The sequence below is a fragment of the Episyrphus balteatus genome, chromosome 2 (assembly GCF_945859705.1).
Source record: "Episyrphus balteatus chromosome 2, idEpiBalt1.1, whole genome shotgun sequence".
Classification (NCBI taxonomy): Eukaryota; Metazoa; Arthropoda; class Insecta; order Diptera; family Syrphidae; genus Episyrphus; species Episyrphus balteatus.
This window is the reverse complement of record NC_079135.1, coordinates 37353082-37369044: the sequence shown is the minus strand read 5'-3', so window position 1 is coordinate 37369044 and position 15963 is coordinate 37353082. Positions and strand designations below refer to the sequence as shown.

The window sequence follows — 15963 nt, the reverse complement described above, 5'->3', positions numbered from 1 at the left end:
GTTTCCAATAATCACTTTAAATTTTATTTTATTTAATCATAAGTAAATCAATAAACGTACAGGATGATGCCACTATTGCACTCTTTGAGTCTCATGTATGCAATTAAAATATTATTCTTAAACACTAACAAAACACAATATTCCAATGCAAAATAAAAATCTTAAAACCTATCCTTTAAGGAAGAATGGCTGCATGCTGCGATAAACAGACTTTTGGATTTTGTTTTAGCTTTCCCATGCTTCGTCACGCTGTTTGGCGGCTAACAGCTTGCGTTCTATAAAATTATTTAAAAAAAAAGTTTTATTTTTTCAAATATATTATATTTTTTAGATAAACGTACCTTTGGCTTCACGTAGTACACGCTTTTCATTTTCTCTTTCTTGTGGGGCAGTTTTTAAGCGAACACCTAATGCTCCAGTGACCAAACGTCGAGCAAGAGCAGCACAGGTTTCTGGTCGGGGCTTATAGGGCTGTAAGGATGCAGAGCATTTCTTGGCCTTTAAGCGAGATTCCACTGTTGCTTCGGCCAATGGCTTCAAAACCACAAATGGATGTCCCATTGCTAGGACTTCAGCAGCTTTAAATAAAATATTTAAAATGTATTACTATTTCTAAACCATTCATTTTCAAATCATACAAGCTTACCAACTTGAGAGCTACTAAACACAGCCAAGGCATGAGTATCATCGACCCATTTAATTTCGAATCCTGATTCTTTGTATTGCGAAAAGACCATTAGTAAGTCTTGATTTTTGAATTCCATTGGAAAGTTTGAGACTTCTAATACATGCGGGAACTCTTCGTCGTTGAGAATCGATTGTTTTGTTAGATAAGCCTAGGCACAATTTGGTTAGTACTTTATTCAATTAAATAAAAATATATGTTATCTTCGAAATCATTACCGAATAGTCCATTTTCGGCATCTCAATCTTGACTTTGCCCACTGAGGCAGTTAGTTCTTGAATTATTTTTGGATCAAGACAATCACCACTATCATCGTACATGGAATCCCAGTCGTCTTCTTCGTTGTCATCACTGCCACTTGTTATTGCACTAACATTTTTGCAATCGTCTTTAGGAAATCTTCTACCATGTCCAACGCTGGGTTTCAGCACAACTTTATCCGGAATTTCAAGAACATCCGAGTTGAAAGTTTGCTTCATTATACGCCGATTGCTGCGGTTTATTTCCTGGAATTATTAAGTTAAGGCTTTAGATTTTTTTATATGATTGATATTGCTATATAACTTTAAACACATGTTAAGTATATTAAAAATTTGGTATCACTAGAAATTTCTTCTTTAAAACCGAATTAATCCGAATTCCAAATTTAAAAATTTAACCATCAACCTTTTTGATTCCGTATTACATGTTCCGGAATGTTTTTTTTTTTTTCATTTCATCAGAGGAATGTAGTCTGATTTCTATAACTTATTTCTTCCAAGAACATAGAATATATTTTAAAAAAACATAAAAAACGTATAAAAAATAAGTCACGTATGATTGAATCTATAACATCTATTTGTAATAAATCAAGAACCAACCAGTGAATAAACTGTATTTCCGTAATTGTTTTCAGTTTGAAGCACGTGTGTCACTTGCTTCCATTTCAATTTGTTTTTGTTTTCTTTTTTTAACATCGCTCGTGTGAAAAAAAGTTAACTTCCTACTTGAAAATACTTTAAAAAAAAAACAAGAAAAGACAAATTTAACATGTTCAACTGTTGTTCTTGCATGTAGATATCGTTTTACAAACATAATTTCTAAGAAAATTTGAAATACAATATTTTAGCATATCATATTTTTTTGATAGGGGTTTTGTACAACTTAGTTGTTAGTTGATAGGGGTTTTGTACAACTTAGTCGTTGAAAGTTTTTATTGCTTGAAAACCTAGTCTTGAAATCCAAGGCCAAACTTGTAACTATTTTTTGTTTTAAAATCGATTGAAAATTTAAATGGATTTCTATTTGAAACAGAGATTTTTGTATCAGATCCAATCTGGACCTGGAAAATTTGATCTCGGATAAAAAACATTTCAGATACGAATATTTTTTGATTTGGGATCAAAAATAGTTTATATTTTGAGGCAAATGGATATTAACATTAAACTTTAAAGAAGATGGCGTCGAAAGTAACATACATACGTCTGTGTAGATTTATGTAGTCATCAAAACTTGCACATTTGACAAAGGAGTTAGCATCAATGTTTTCAAAGAAAAGATGAAGTGTTATGTTTTGCATTAGCCAAAAGTATTGAGCACCCAATAAAATTCTTAATTAGATATATCTGCTTATTGGAAGCGCGGGCTTGTTTCAGGTTCCATTTATTTTTTTTGTTGTTGTTGAAATTAGTCATTATGAACAAGTATGCGCTTCCAGTTAGCAGACTTGTATGTATATCTAAAAAGCATTTTATTGGGGTGCTCAATACTTCTGGCCAAGGCTGTAACGGAACCTCCTACATATCAATTTTGGAAAGGCTTATTTTTCTATTATTTTTTTTTTCTCAAAAATAATTTCAACTGTTTTGATTAAAACCGTGTTATTAACGAGAACTTTTTTAATTAGACTTATTTTTTAAAGATAACCGATTTTTATCAAAAATCTTGATTAACGGTATTTGCTTTTGACTTTCTTTTAATCTACTCTCAACCAATTTTATGAAAACCATTTACATACTTTGCTTCAAAAGCGTTAAAAATATTCGAGTGAATGAAGACGAAAAGTAGGCAAAATTTGGACGTTCTAAAAACATTTATGTTTTTTTTTTTTCAAATTAATTTGTTTTATAAATATTAAAACAAATTTATATTATTTAAATAAAACATTTTATAAATAAAAAAAAACTGTTTCTCAAATAAAATTGAAAAAAAAAAATAAAAATTTTTTCGGTTATGTTTTGAAGGATTTCATCTCATTTCGAAAACTCTTTCAAACACTTACCTAGAAACCTTTAACATACTAAATCTCAATGATGTTTTACACTTTTTTTTAGTTTACACCAAATAAAAATGTATGTTTTCTTAAATACCTACAGTAGGGTGGGTCAAAAAAATCGAAATTCTTTTTTTTGATTTGGTTCTCCGAAAAATCGATTGCTAGACCCCTCTAGAACATACACACCAAATATGAGCTCTTTATATTAATGGGAAGGTCCTCCGCTTTGCAATTTTCCATTTTTACATCAAGCTTCTACTAAAAAAAAAATATTTTTTTTATTAATTGACTTTTTAGAAAATTTCTTTTCAGATTCTTGTAGGAAATTGAACGCTCTACAAAAAAGGCCTTATACACTTTTTTCGTTTATCTAACCGTTGAATAGATATTTGAGGTAAAAAAATCGAGAAAATCTTTAAAAATTCGTTTTTTGGTCTTAATTTTGTAACAAACTGAAAAATTATAATCATCAAACGCGCAAGACATAGTCTTGTTGGAAATTGATTGCTCCACAAAAAAAGGTCTTGCTAACTTTTTTCATTAATCTAACCATTCTAAAGATATTCGAGGTCAAAGTTAAAAAAAATTATGAAAACATTTTATATTTTAAAAAATTTTCCAGTTCACTGAAAATTCATTATTTTCAATTTAGCAAGACGTATTCTTGTAGGGGCTTAAACTTTCTACAAAAAATTCCTTTGCATCAAATTGATTGCTTAACCGTTTAGAAGATATTCGTATCCAAATCGCAATGCATACGGGTCATAAGAAAACTATTGAAATCAGTGAGCATTGGTTTGGATACGAATATCTTCTAAACGGTTAAAGCAATCAATTTGATTCCAAGGAATTTTTTGTAGAACGTTTAAGCCCCTACAAGAATATATCTTGCTAATTTGAAAATAATGAAGTTTCAGTGAATTGGAATTTTTTTAAAAATATAAAAAGTTTTTATATTTTTAATATCTTTAGAATGGTTAGATTAATGAAAAAAGTTAACAAGACGTTTTTTTGTGGAGCAATCAATTTCCAACAAGAATATGTCTTGCGCGTTTGATGATTATAATTTTTCAGTTTGTTACAAAATTAAGACCAAAAAACGAATTTTTAAAGATTTTCTCGATTTTTTTACCTCAAATATCTATTCAACGGTTAGATAAACGAAAAAAGTGTATAAGGCCTTTTTTGTAGAGCGTTCAATTTCCAACAAGAATCTGAAAAGAAATTTGCTAAAAAGTCAATTAATAAAAAAAATGTTTTTTTTTAGTAGAAGCTTTATGTAAAAATGGAAAATTGCAAAGCGGAGGACCTTCCCATTAATATAAAGAGCTCATATTTGGTGTGTATATTCTAGAGGTGTCTAGCAATCGATTTTTCGGAGTACCAAATAAAAAAAAAGAATTTCGATTTTTTTGACCCACCCCAACCTACAGCGTGTATTTCATTGCACCGTATAGCGCAAAAATATAAATTCTATATCTATTGTGCAAATATAAATAATTTATAAATTTTTGTTTTGAAAATCTGGACTATACAATAAAATACTCCTCTCTCCCACACCAACGCATTAGTGTTTTTTCATATAGAATTGATGACAATACCGAGTTAACAACTTTATTTTAACAGAAAACAAAAGAAGCCTGAAAAAAAAACAATCTTCAATCAAATGGAGATTGTTTTTTGAAGGTGACAAAATAAATATTGGTAAATACTGATAAGATTAAGGCAAAATCTTGCTCTATAACAAACATTATGAGAAGTACGCAATTTAAACTTTAAAATAAAAAATTATTATATTAAAACATGTTATCAAATCTGTATCTCTAACATCATCTCAAATAAGTCCAATACAAAAATTATATATTTGTAAATACATAATTGTTTGCATCGATTATTCGACCTTCCAATTCCATTTGAACAATACCAATCTAAATTGTGAACCCACGACCTTCTACTTAACATTTTTACACACAGACCATAAAATACTGCTTTAAATAACCTGTTTTCGTTTCAAGCTATTGTCTTAATAAAATTCCACATTCTCCAAATTCACAATCCATAATGAATAACAAACAAAACAAAAAAATAAAAAAAAATTAAATTATTAACGTGTACGAAATTTTAAAACATACCTTCGATGCTCTTAGCAATTCTTCTGCATCTCGATCGCACTTATCCGATCTTCCTCGTTCGCCCAGCATAGCATCCTCTATTCGCAGATTACCCACATTTTCAGTTAACAACACAGGTTGCTGCACTGACACAGATGTTGTTTTATTAATTTTCTTTAGCACTTTTTTAATGTCACTCGCGCCCGATGTGTTAACAATTACACCACCGCCACCACTTTTCTTATTGCAATTATTCTGCATCATTCTACTATTTGTACTATTGGAAAATTCTTTTGGATTATTTGAAATATCACAGTCCTTAACTAGTAATGCATTTTTATCGTTACAGTTCGATAATTCGTTTGAATTCACACTGTTTCTACAGCCAGAGTTAACCCCAATCACTGCTGCTGATATTGCTGTTGCTGGCTTTTCAACTCGATGTTGTTGCTTGCGCTGATCGCGAACAGTAAATGACGATGGCAACAAACACTCTTCTTCGGAATTGTGATAATTGTTGTTATTATTGGAATTGGAATTTTTTATTTTGTGAGAATTGTTTCGATCGTTGTTATCATCGGTTGGTGAAATACGTTTCGATGACGATAATGATTTTTCTTTGTTGCGACCGCTGCTCACACGATCCTTATTCGATCTGCGACTACTGCTACCTGAAGATTTTTCACCAGCTGGACTTTTGCAGGTACGCGCTGTAGCGTTGATAGTAGTTGTTGTGGTCGTAGTTGTCGTAGAAGTTGTGCCACCGCTTAACAACGATGATGACGGTGATGTCAATGAAGTCAGCTGGTTATTGTGTTCAGTCACTGGTAATGCTTCTTGGTTTAGTGGTGTTTGTTGTTGTTGTTGTTGTTGAAGTTGTTGCTGAGTTGTGACGGCTGGGGGAGTGGTTTGACTGCGTCGTGCCCTTGGAACATATACGGCTCTATCTGGGCGCCTCTCTCTTCTTACTTGTCTGGTGAACGACAATAAAGCAATTGTTAATAATTTATTCAATTTTTTGTTTTTGTTTTTTGTTTAAGTCGATAACGACCAAACGAGATATGGCACACTTACCTTTGTTGATTGCTGCATGCTGTGCTTGTTGTTGTTGTTTCAGTTGAAGTGGTTATTTCGGTATCTATACCATTACAACCATTTTGAGCAATGGGTTGTATTATAGCTGCTGTTGGCAAAGAATTGGCTGAAATGCAATTTTTATCGTTTGGCTGGAGTGGTAATAGTTGAGGGTTCTGTTGTTCTTCTTTCTGGTGTTGCTGCTGTTGTGGTTGTTGTTGGTGTTGCGGAAGGTAATGGTTTTCGTTGTCAATTGATTCGTAATTCCGACGCAATGCCGGTGGACGATAGATATCAACTGAATGTGACTTGTTTACTGTACGCAAAAGGTTTAAAGAAAATAAAATAAAAATAAATTTAATTTAATTAGATTTTAACAAACAAGAAACAAAGCTGAAAAGTCTTTATGATGTAACTTTTTTGTTTTCCAGCCACTAGCACCACAAGTGGTCTTACTCTAATCGTGAGTAATGTCTATCTATACGAGCAAAGCAAAATTCACCAACATGCCTAAACTTAGCTGCCAGCAATAAACAAAAAATAATAAAAATAGTTGTACAGTTAGTCAAACTTTTGTCTGTACGCTTGATGTTTTTTTCTTTTTTTAACATAAAATGATTTCCTAGCTGGAGTGATTTGGTAACAAATTACGGGAATCCATTGGTACACCTGGCGATTTAATTAAAAATATAAGTTACATCAGCAAAGTATCGGATTTGCGCAACAAGAAGTAATAATTGACTGTATTACCAAATAACAACAACGTCTAGACTAAGAGAGATTGGAACCTGGGAGTACTTTTCGAAAAGTTGAAATTATCGTCAAGCTGCTCCTGCAGGAAGTCTTGCTTTGGGTTGTCAAGACATTTGCAAACATTTTATTCATAAAAAAAGATCTATAAAACGTACGCGCGGTTGGGAGTTTACATTGATAGTATTTTCTCACATAAAAGGAGCATCGACAGCTGAAGAGAGAAAACTAAATTATAATCAATTTTGTAAGACCTTTCAGAAAACCTTCAATTTTTATCTAGCCATCTCATCTTTCTACTTTAATTCATAAATGTATCATCTTTGATACAAAGCCATATGAAAATGAATTTTTGATCAACTGTAGAGTAAACCAACCGAGGACTGAATTAATGAGTTTGACCTCAATTCATTTATATGACGTCGAATGTTGTGCGAAGATTGCCAGCCAAAAAAATATAAAAAAATGTAAATTTGGTATGCGATTGGCTAAATGATGGGCTCTTCTCTTATTTGTTTCACACACGATTCTCCGCACTATCTAGTTTTTTTTTTTGTTTCTTTCGAAATGATGTAATAAACGATTGTGAAGAAATAAATGGAAACAAAAGTAAACACAAAGGTGAATGTAAAAAAAAAATGAAGAAAAAAAATCAGTGCAGTCGACCTTGAATTTTCGATTTTGTTTAGCCGGCTTTTTGTGTTAGATTCAAAATGTGTGATAATAGTTTGGGGGGAAAAAATACAACAACATAAATTTATGTTACCAATAACAATCAACCATCAAATTGAACGTGAATGGTTTATTAAAATTGGTTTGTAAATTTTATTATTTAAATGTTTAAGTTCTTTCTGTCATGATGTTGATGGACTTGGATTAACCCAAGTCTTGAGAAATATGTAGCGTGTGTTAAATGCTCCAAATGGGTTAACAACCTTTTTCTGTTGACATTTTTTTTTGTTTGTTCGTTTGCTTGTTGAAGAAGTAAAGTTAATATGTAATCTTTAATAGTTTCGATAAGTATTGCTTAATTTTATATTCATAATTGCAAATTTATTGACCATTAACCAAATACAAAAAAAGTGAATGCCATTAGTGCAATGTCTTCAGATTTTAAATATTGCGGTGGGGATGTATTAAAAAAGAAGAAATTAACCGTTGTTTGCCTAAATCGGAGGCTGTAATTAATAAACTATTATGTTTTTTAAACAAACATGAATTTCCTTCTTCAATAGCAACATGGCGACGAAATTGTTTTTTGATGGGTAATGCGTGTTTCATTTCTTTTCTTTTTTTTCAACTATTAAATCAATATACAATTTTTTTGTACTTGTACTTATACATACAAGCTGTGAAAAAATGTAGTGGTAGAAAAAGATTAAATTATCTTATCATCAATAATAATTTTTATTTGATAAAGGTTTAACGTTCAGGGACTTATTTCTCATCAAACTACATCAAATACACGAATACACCATAACTCCAATCAAATCAATAAATTTACTTATATAAAGTATTATTATACATCAAATCATGCGTTAAATCCGGCAAGAATGGTTCAGTGATTTAATTTGGTATGAATCCTCGAGTTATTTGATGAAATGTACTTTTCTGCCCATAATCTCGTAAAGGCCCTAACTACAAAACTTTCGATTTTGGTATTTTTTTGCATATTTGGAGTTAAGGCATTGTCTCTGATTTATTCTCATTTATTTTTTAGCCTTGGTCTTCAAATAAGTCAGAAAATTCAAAGTGTACTTTTTGTTTTTTTTTTTTTTATTTTTATATGCAAATTGCGATATTAGAATTAGTGTTTCCCTCTATAACGCAGAAGTAAATGTAGTAAGGGCCTCTATGAGATTATGAACAGTTTTGTGCTCTTCAATTAAAATTTGTGGATCGACTTCTCCCTTGCTGTCGAAAGATGGCAGTTTCTATAAAACGAATCAACTATTGACTTTTACTAAAAATATTTGTATATACATATGTATTTCTTATATTAACCTCATGGCCTTCTACCGTTGACCCGAAATAGTTCTTCGAAATAATTTAATTAATGCACAAATCGCCCGCCGCCGCCATCTAGCAGTGGCGACTCAGTACCCTTAAAACCAGCTTCAGATTCCATATATGGTGCTTACGTGCTATTGAGAAAATTATTTGATTTCAAAGAAATTTGCTATCTCTGAAAAGCAATATCTTAAAAACCGTTAAATCCATAGATTTATTTTGCAAAATAAACGCTCACTAAAGGGATTAATCTATCCTGAATACGGTACGAGAATATAGGAAAGAGTTTGAAAGGAGATTCCGATGAATCTTAGTTTTATAATTATGCGCTTTGAAATGGGATGGAAAAACAGAGCCGGGTAACGCGTATCACATTCGTGAAGTGCGATTGAATTATAGTCTACGATAAACTGATGAGAATTGTGACTAAAGTTGGGATTATAATAATTCATAACTTGAAAGTTATGTCAGCGGTATAACCAATTTTTTTTTTACGTCACTCATGATTTTCAATACTTTATAATATAATGTAAATACATATGTATGTAGCTACCTCCAAAGAGTGTATGCATCAATAAAATAAGTATTTATATATTTTTAATATTATAAAACCGCATTAATACAAATAATTCAAATGAAATAATAAAAACAACAAACTAAAAAGTGAAAGTAAATAAGATACAAAAGTGGCTGGCGTTAGTCAAGATTGCAAGTGCAGTCAGTATAAAAACAAACAACCTAAACAACCTGCATTGCCTATTATAACTAACCATCAAACATGAAGAGGAATATGATCTTTCTGATACAGCGACCCACTAACTTCGCCACAAAGCAAAAGCAAATGAAACGAGTTACACAACACAATTTTATTTTAGTCTACTTCATGGTAATGGTTTACACTTACATCGTGCTGATGCGGAAGAAGAAGATGAATCCAGATGCTTTTCCACTCCCATGCTGATGCTACTGCTACTATTGAATGTGGTTGTTGTTGTTGTTGCAGGGACGATGTCTCGTTTCGTTGTTTTCGTATATAATGTTGATGATGGCGGTGGTAAGGACCAAAATGATGGTGCTGTAGCACACTCGATCTTCTCACCCCCACTTCTCCAGCTTTTAATCCTAACAGGTTTTTTCCTAAAGAGAAACATAAATATTAGAATAATTTATTGGTTATTTTCAATTTGTTTAGTTCAAGTTTTGGTTTTAGTATGAAAAAAAGTGAGGGTTTAATCAAAACAAACGTTACGACACGGTTGAGTGTGGTCGTTTAGTTTTTGCATTCATTGTTGCAAAGACCGACGGACTAAAGAGGTGAAGAAATGTGCTTAAAATTGAGACATTTATGTATCTGCTTTTTAATTTGTTACAAATTGATGAGAGGATTCAATATTTTGAAAAAGAAATCTGTTTCAACAGTATTTTTTTTCAAAATTTTGAGTTCAAAACTCATTTTCAAAAACTGACCATCTCCAAGAGTAAACTCTTGTAATAAACTGATTTCTGTCTTGGATTTCGTATTTTGCAGATAAATTTAAATGCTTTAAGAAATGCAATAACTTCATATTTTCGCCATGCATTGCATTAGAATACACGCTCCTTCAAAAGTTTGGGACCACATCAAAAAATAACAAATTTCTCAATTTTTTGATATAAAAAATTTCGTTGCTTTTATTTATATTTAATAAGTAGATAAATAAAACTTTCCATGAAGAATCCATTGGTGTTCTTCTTTTTGATATTCCGTCAGTAAATTGTCTAATAACAAGTTTTTTTTACATGCGGTTCATGTGGTTCCAAACTTTTAATAGGAGTGTACCTGTACCTGTATTCAAAAAATAAAATTTCCTCTCATGGGATGGCTAAAAGATAAATATTCGTTTATCATGTTGATCATAACAATCAGACTGTAACAAATCCCGAGCAACCTTAACCTGACATCATAAGTTCACATTCCAATGAATACGTGATATTTTATTTATCTTCCGCATACCATCAAACGTGATATTAAGTAAAGAGCATTAGCAAAATCAGGTCATAAGATTTCTATGCAACGGCAATGTGTATAACACAACATGTTTGCCAACAACAAAACCTTGAACTCGATAATTTGTGTTTTTGTATTTCCAGAATATAACTGAATATTGGCTTCAACTTATTTCAATCATACCTCGATTACTTGAAATTATACCTACATGCATCTGAATACTCAGTTAATTTAAATATTCTGCATTGCATTATAAACTAAATAATCGTGGGACATGTATGTACGAAATATGTAAGTAAATCAAATGCAACAATGTAAATCATTGCAACAGAGTTAAAACAGTCGTCCCATAAAATAGTCAAGTTCATTAAGATAATCGTTTCATCGTAAATTACGTTTTAAACATAAAATAAAAGAACGATATAATAAGAAATATTAAAAAAAAAATAGCTAAAAAAGCTATTTACATTATTGAATAAAAAAGAACGTAATTTAAAACTTACGTTTCAGAATTTGACGCTGCTGTAAATTTGATAGGATCCAAAAGTTGAGTCTTGAAGCAAATCACAGTGCGTCGATGGGGTCCTTGTCCAACAGAAAATGTAAACAGATCGAAATTTTCTCGATAGTTTTCACATGATTGATGAATGAGGAAACGACGGTAGTTATTCACCGGTGGAAATAACAAAACACTGAAATTAAAACAAATATAAAAAATTATTAATATTATTATTATTTTTAAAATTTGTCTAATAATAGTTTTAATAACGCCTGAATTTATAAATAAGGTCACTAATCGTGTTACGATCCAGAGGTCTAAAATCAATAATGTCTGTCAATTGCATAAAATATGTATATAATGTTCATTATAGTAACCAAACAATTGCATTACTGTTGTAAAATTGTTGCAAACTTATATCATGATATTCTTTCTTGTGTGTGATATAATGGTTTTTGTTAAGTGATTTACTAAATATTTTTTTGCGAAAACAACAACTTGTTATTTAATAATGTTATCAGGAAAGACAAAGTGAACCGAACAAATAGTAACACCATACTGTGAAATTGAATACCCTCGATATCGAAGTTGAATGCAATTGATTTAAAAATTATTATTCTCAGAAAAGTTCAAATGTTGCTGTGCACAAAATTAGGTTGGTTCTTTGAGTGAAAACTGGTATTTGTGATCATAAAAGTTTTTGATTAACGTTGCGAAATAATAACATATTTAACTAAATTCTAATTTAACTTCATATATAATTTTACTTTCGATATAATGCGAAATATACGTCTTAACTTTGAAATAAACTTAAATTCATGACTAGGTTGAACACACTTGCTATTATGGTAACAATATCTAAGTTTTATTATAAAATTTTTTAATTAGAGATTTTATAAGGATTCTTAACATCCGTTCATAAAATTCTGGATGGAAGTTCTTTAATGGAAATAACAAAAACTATATTTCACTAATTACGATTGTCAATCAGCGATCGTCAATTGTCGGTTGTCGATTAATTTCACATTGGGTATTGTGTAAATTGATCAATTAGACTTAAAACAGGTCAATTGTGAATTTTATTTACTTTTATCAGTGAAAATGTCCAATTTTTAATAATTAGTCACATTTCGATCTTTGACATTCAATGATTGGTATTTTTGGGATGTTCTTTTGAGTGTATGTAAATGTATATATGTAAGATGTTCAAGTCATGAAGTTACTTGTGAGGGCACTTGGAACTTATTTGTAGAATGCAAAAAAAAAATGTAGAGAGAGTCATTAGATGTACTTAAAATAATAGTCCAATTAAATGGAAAATTTAATATTAATAACAACATGGTTCGAAAATTGATCGAAATATATGTAAATATTTCCGATACAGTTAAGATAGAACTAAATGTTTCTCGGAAAAAACACTACCGTGTTATCCAAAGCTGACTTATATAGATTTGTTACCTGAGATATTGGTACTAATGTTGGAAAATTGTTCTTGAATGCAGTGTGGTTCCACGTATTGCCAATAGAAATATATCCAGAATAAGTGAAAGAAAATCTTTTTACAAAAGAATAAGGATTTAATTTATTGAAGCAAAATTGAGTAATGAAAAATATTATAAATTTTATACAAATGAAAAACGAACTACAAACTAGATCAATTAAATTTAAAAATCAAAGTATTTAAACGTAAAGTGTAAATGTTAATTACAACACTCCTCCTCATTTGCACAAACATATACCACATAGTTCTCTTAGCATTGTATGTCGTGTAGCCATCAGTGGTTTAGTTAGTAAATCAGCTACCATAGTTTCTGTAGGACAGTATTTGCAAATAACTATACCTTTTTTCACATAGTCTTTCACAAAATGAAATCGCGTATCGATGTGCTTAGTTCTGTTTGAAAATTTTTCTTCTTCAATTAGTTTTAAACAGCTTTGATTGTCTTCGTATATTGTTGTTGGTTCTTCTTTTAATTCTTGAATTTCAATCAATATACGACGAACCCATGAAGCTTCCTTGCATGCTTCCGATAGAGCAATGAATTCAGCTCCTGTTGAAGAGAGTGCCACACAAGGTTGTTTTCGACATGCCCAACTTACAACTCCGCCGTTTAACTTGAATACGTAACCAGTATTTGATTTTCGAGTTAATCTGTCTTCAGCCCAATTTGCATCCGCGTAACCATAAAAGTTTTTGTTTTCATCATATGTACTTAATGCAAGTTTTAACTTCGAGGTTCCTTTTAAGTATCTCAACATACGTTTTAACTCGTTCCAGTCCGTTTGTGTCGGTTGACTGACCTTTTGCGCCATGAAACACTTGCTGATATATCAGGACGAGTATTTACTGATATATATAGTAAACATCCTATAAGCTTTTGATATTTAGAATTGTTAATCAAAATTTCAGATTTGTCTACTTGCTTCCCGTAATTTGGATCTATAGGAACATTTGATAATTTTGAATCTGCTAAACCAAAATCTTTGACAATCTGCTCAATGTAATTTTGTTGACAAATATTATAATTTCCTTTCTCATCTTTTTCAATTGCAAGGCCTAAATAGTTCTTAACATTTCCCAAATTCTTCATTTCAAATTTGGATGATAAAGTTGTCTGCACAAATTCAATCATATTTAGATTCTTACTGGCCACAATTAAATCATCTACATATATTAAAATATAGCACCAATGTTCTTTCTCTCTTTTAAAATAAAAACATGGATCTGCTTTACTCTGATTGAATTTTGTACTCATTAATACAGAATGAATCGCATCATTCCAGGCTCTGGCTGCCTGCTTAAGCCCATAAAGGCTCTTTTTTAACAAACAAACTAAATGCTCTCTACCTTCTTCTTCAAAACCTGGTGGCTGTTTCATAAAAATAATTTCATGTAACTCACCGTTAAGAAACGCCGTCTTCGCATCAAGATGTTGTACCGTCATATTATTTTTTCCAGCGATTGAAAGTAATATTCGTAATGTTGTTTGTTTGACCACCGGAGCAAATACCTGGTCATAATCAGTACCGTATTTCTGAGAGAATCCTTGAGCGACCAGACGAGCCTTGTATCGTGTTATTTTTTCATCTGGTCCTTTCTTCATCTTGAATACCCATTTACTGCCAACCACATTCTTGTCTTTCGGTAGTTCACACAATTCCCAGGTACCATTTTTCTTCAAGGAATATATTTCTTCCTTCATTGCAGAAAGCCATTCCTCTTTATTTTTGCTGGACATCACATCTTTCAAATTCTTAGGCTCGACTTTTTCTTCTTCTGTTACGTTCATAATTTGAATTAACTTTTCTGGTGGAACTCCTTTATTGGATCTCTCCGATCGCCTTAATGAAACTGTCTCTTCTTGATGATCTAAAATATTTTCTTGTACCATCATTTCATTATAGTCACATTCTTGATGCTCAGTTTCACATAGTTGTTGCTCAGTTTCTTGTTCTGTATCTTGACTCTCAATAACCTCATATAGATTTTTGAAACCGAAATCAAATTCAACTGGAACTGATGCTTTTTCAGGATTTGGTTCTTCAAAATGTTCCGCTATGAAGGGAGTCTCAGTTGTTTTCATCTCAACACAATCTGCGAAACGTACATCCCGGCTCACTACGACTTGTCTTGAAGATAGATCATAGCAACGATAAGCTTTGGATTGCTCATCATACCCAACAAAAATCGCCTGTTTCGCAGTACTATCCATTTTCCTTCTCTTTTCGCTTGGAATATGGACATAACATTTCAAACCAAAAATGCGAAAGTGATTGATGTTAGGTTTACAACCAGTCCATCCTTCATAAGGAGTCACCAATGAAGCTCTTGTTGGTAGCCTGTTCTGCATGTAGTTAGCTGCCGTCACTGCTTCTGCCCAAAACGTATTCTGAAGACTTGCATCCAATAACATACACCGAGCCATTTCAATCAGAGTGCGGTTTTTTCGTTCTGCAACTCCGTTTTGCTCAGGTGAATATGCAGCTGTGTATTGGATCTGGATACCTTCGTTCTTCAAGAACTTCACCACTTCATTACCAGTATATTCTCCTCCTCGATCTGATCTAATCATCTTTGGCTTTCTGTGGAACATAGTTTTCACCATTGCTACGTACTCCTGCATTTTACTAAAGACTTCCGACTTGTGCTTCAACAAGTAAATTACAGTATACCTCGTAAAGTCATCAATAAACGTAACAATATACCTTTTGCCACTTGGTGATACTGTCGGCATCGGTCCGCAGACATCCGTATGAATTAAATCGAGGGGAGCTACTGATTTACTTAAACTTTTCTTCGGAAATGGTAGTCTTGTGGATTTGCTTTTCAGACAAATTTCACAACTATGTTTCAAACCGCACACAGATAGCTTGACACCTTCAACCAGGCCCTTTGAGCACATGTCTACAACTGCTTGAGGATCGCGATGACCACATACTCTGTGCCAGTAGTGAACGCAATCACCTTTGTGCTCAACTGCTGAATAAGCCTTACTAGCCGTTTGCCGCAACTAGAATAAATTGGATTTGAGATCTGCAACTGCAATCTGTCGATGGCCTTGTTTGATTTCACAAAAATTCTTCTTGAAATCA

At 31.8% G+C, this 15963-nt stretch overlaps 1 protein-coding gene across 3 annotated transcripts in view; it reads right to left on the bottom strand.

The window, feature by feature from the left end:
* Positions 1-64: 64 nt before the first annotated feature.
* Positions 65-15963, bottom strand: part of LOC129908605 (uncharacterized) — a 29311-nt gene continuing 13412 nt past the window's right edge. For all 3 annotated transcript variants that reach the window (XM_055985228.1, XM_055985226.1, XM_055985229.1), the window contains 8 exons: positions 11375-11563; positions 9789-10021; positions 6125-6440; positions 5072-6023; positions 904-1191; positions 647-836; positions 342-578; positions 65-275 (listed from right to left, as the gene is read on the bottom strand). In XM_055985228.1, coding sequence (XP_055841203.1) covers positions 226-275; positions 342-578; positions 647-836; positions 904-1191; positions 5072-6023; positions 6125-6440; positions 9789-10021; positions 11375-11563 — 2455 coding nt within the window. In that variant the 3' untranslated portion in view covers positions 65-225. The remainder of the gene's footprint in view (positions 276-341; positions 579-646; positions 837-903; positions 1192-5071; positions 6024-6124; positions 6441-9788; positions 10022-11374; positions 11564-15963) is intronic.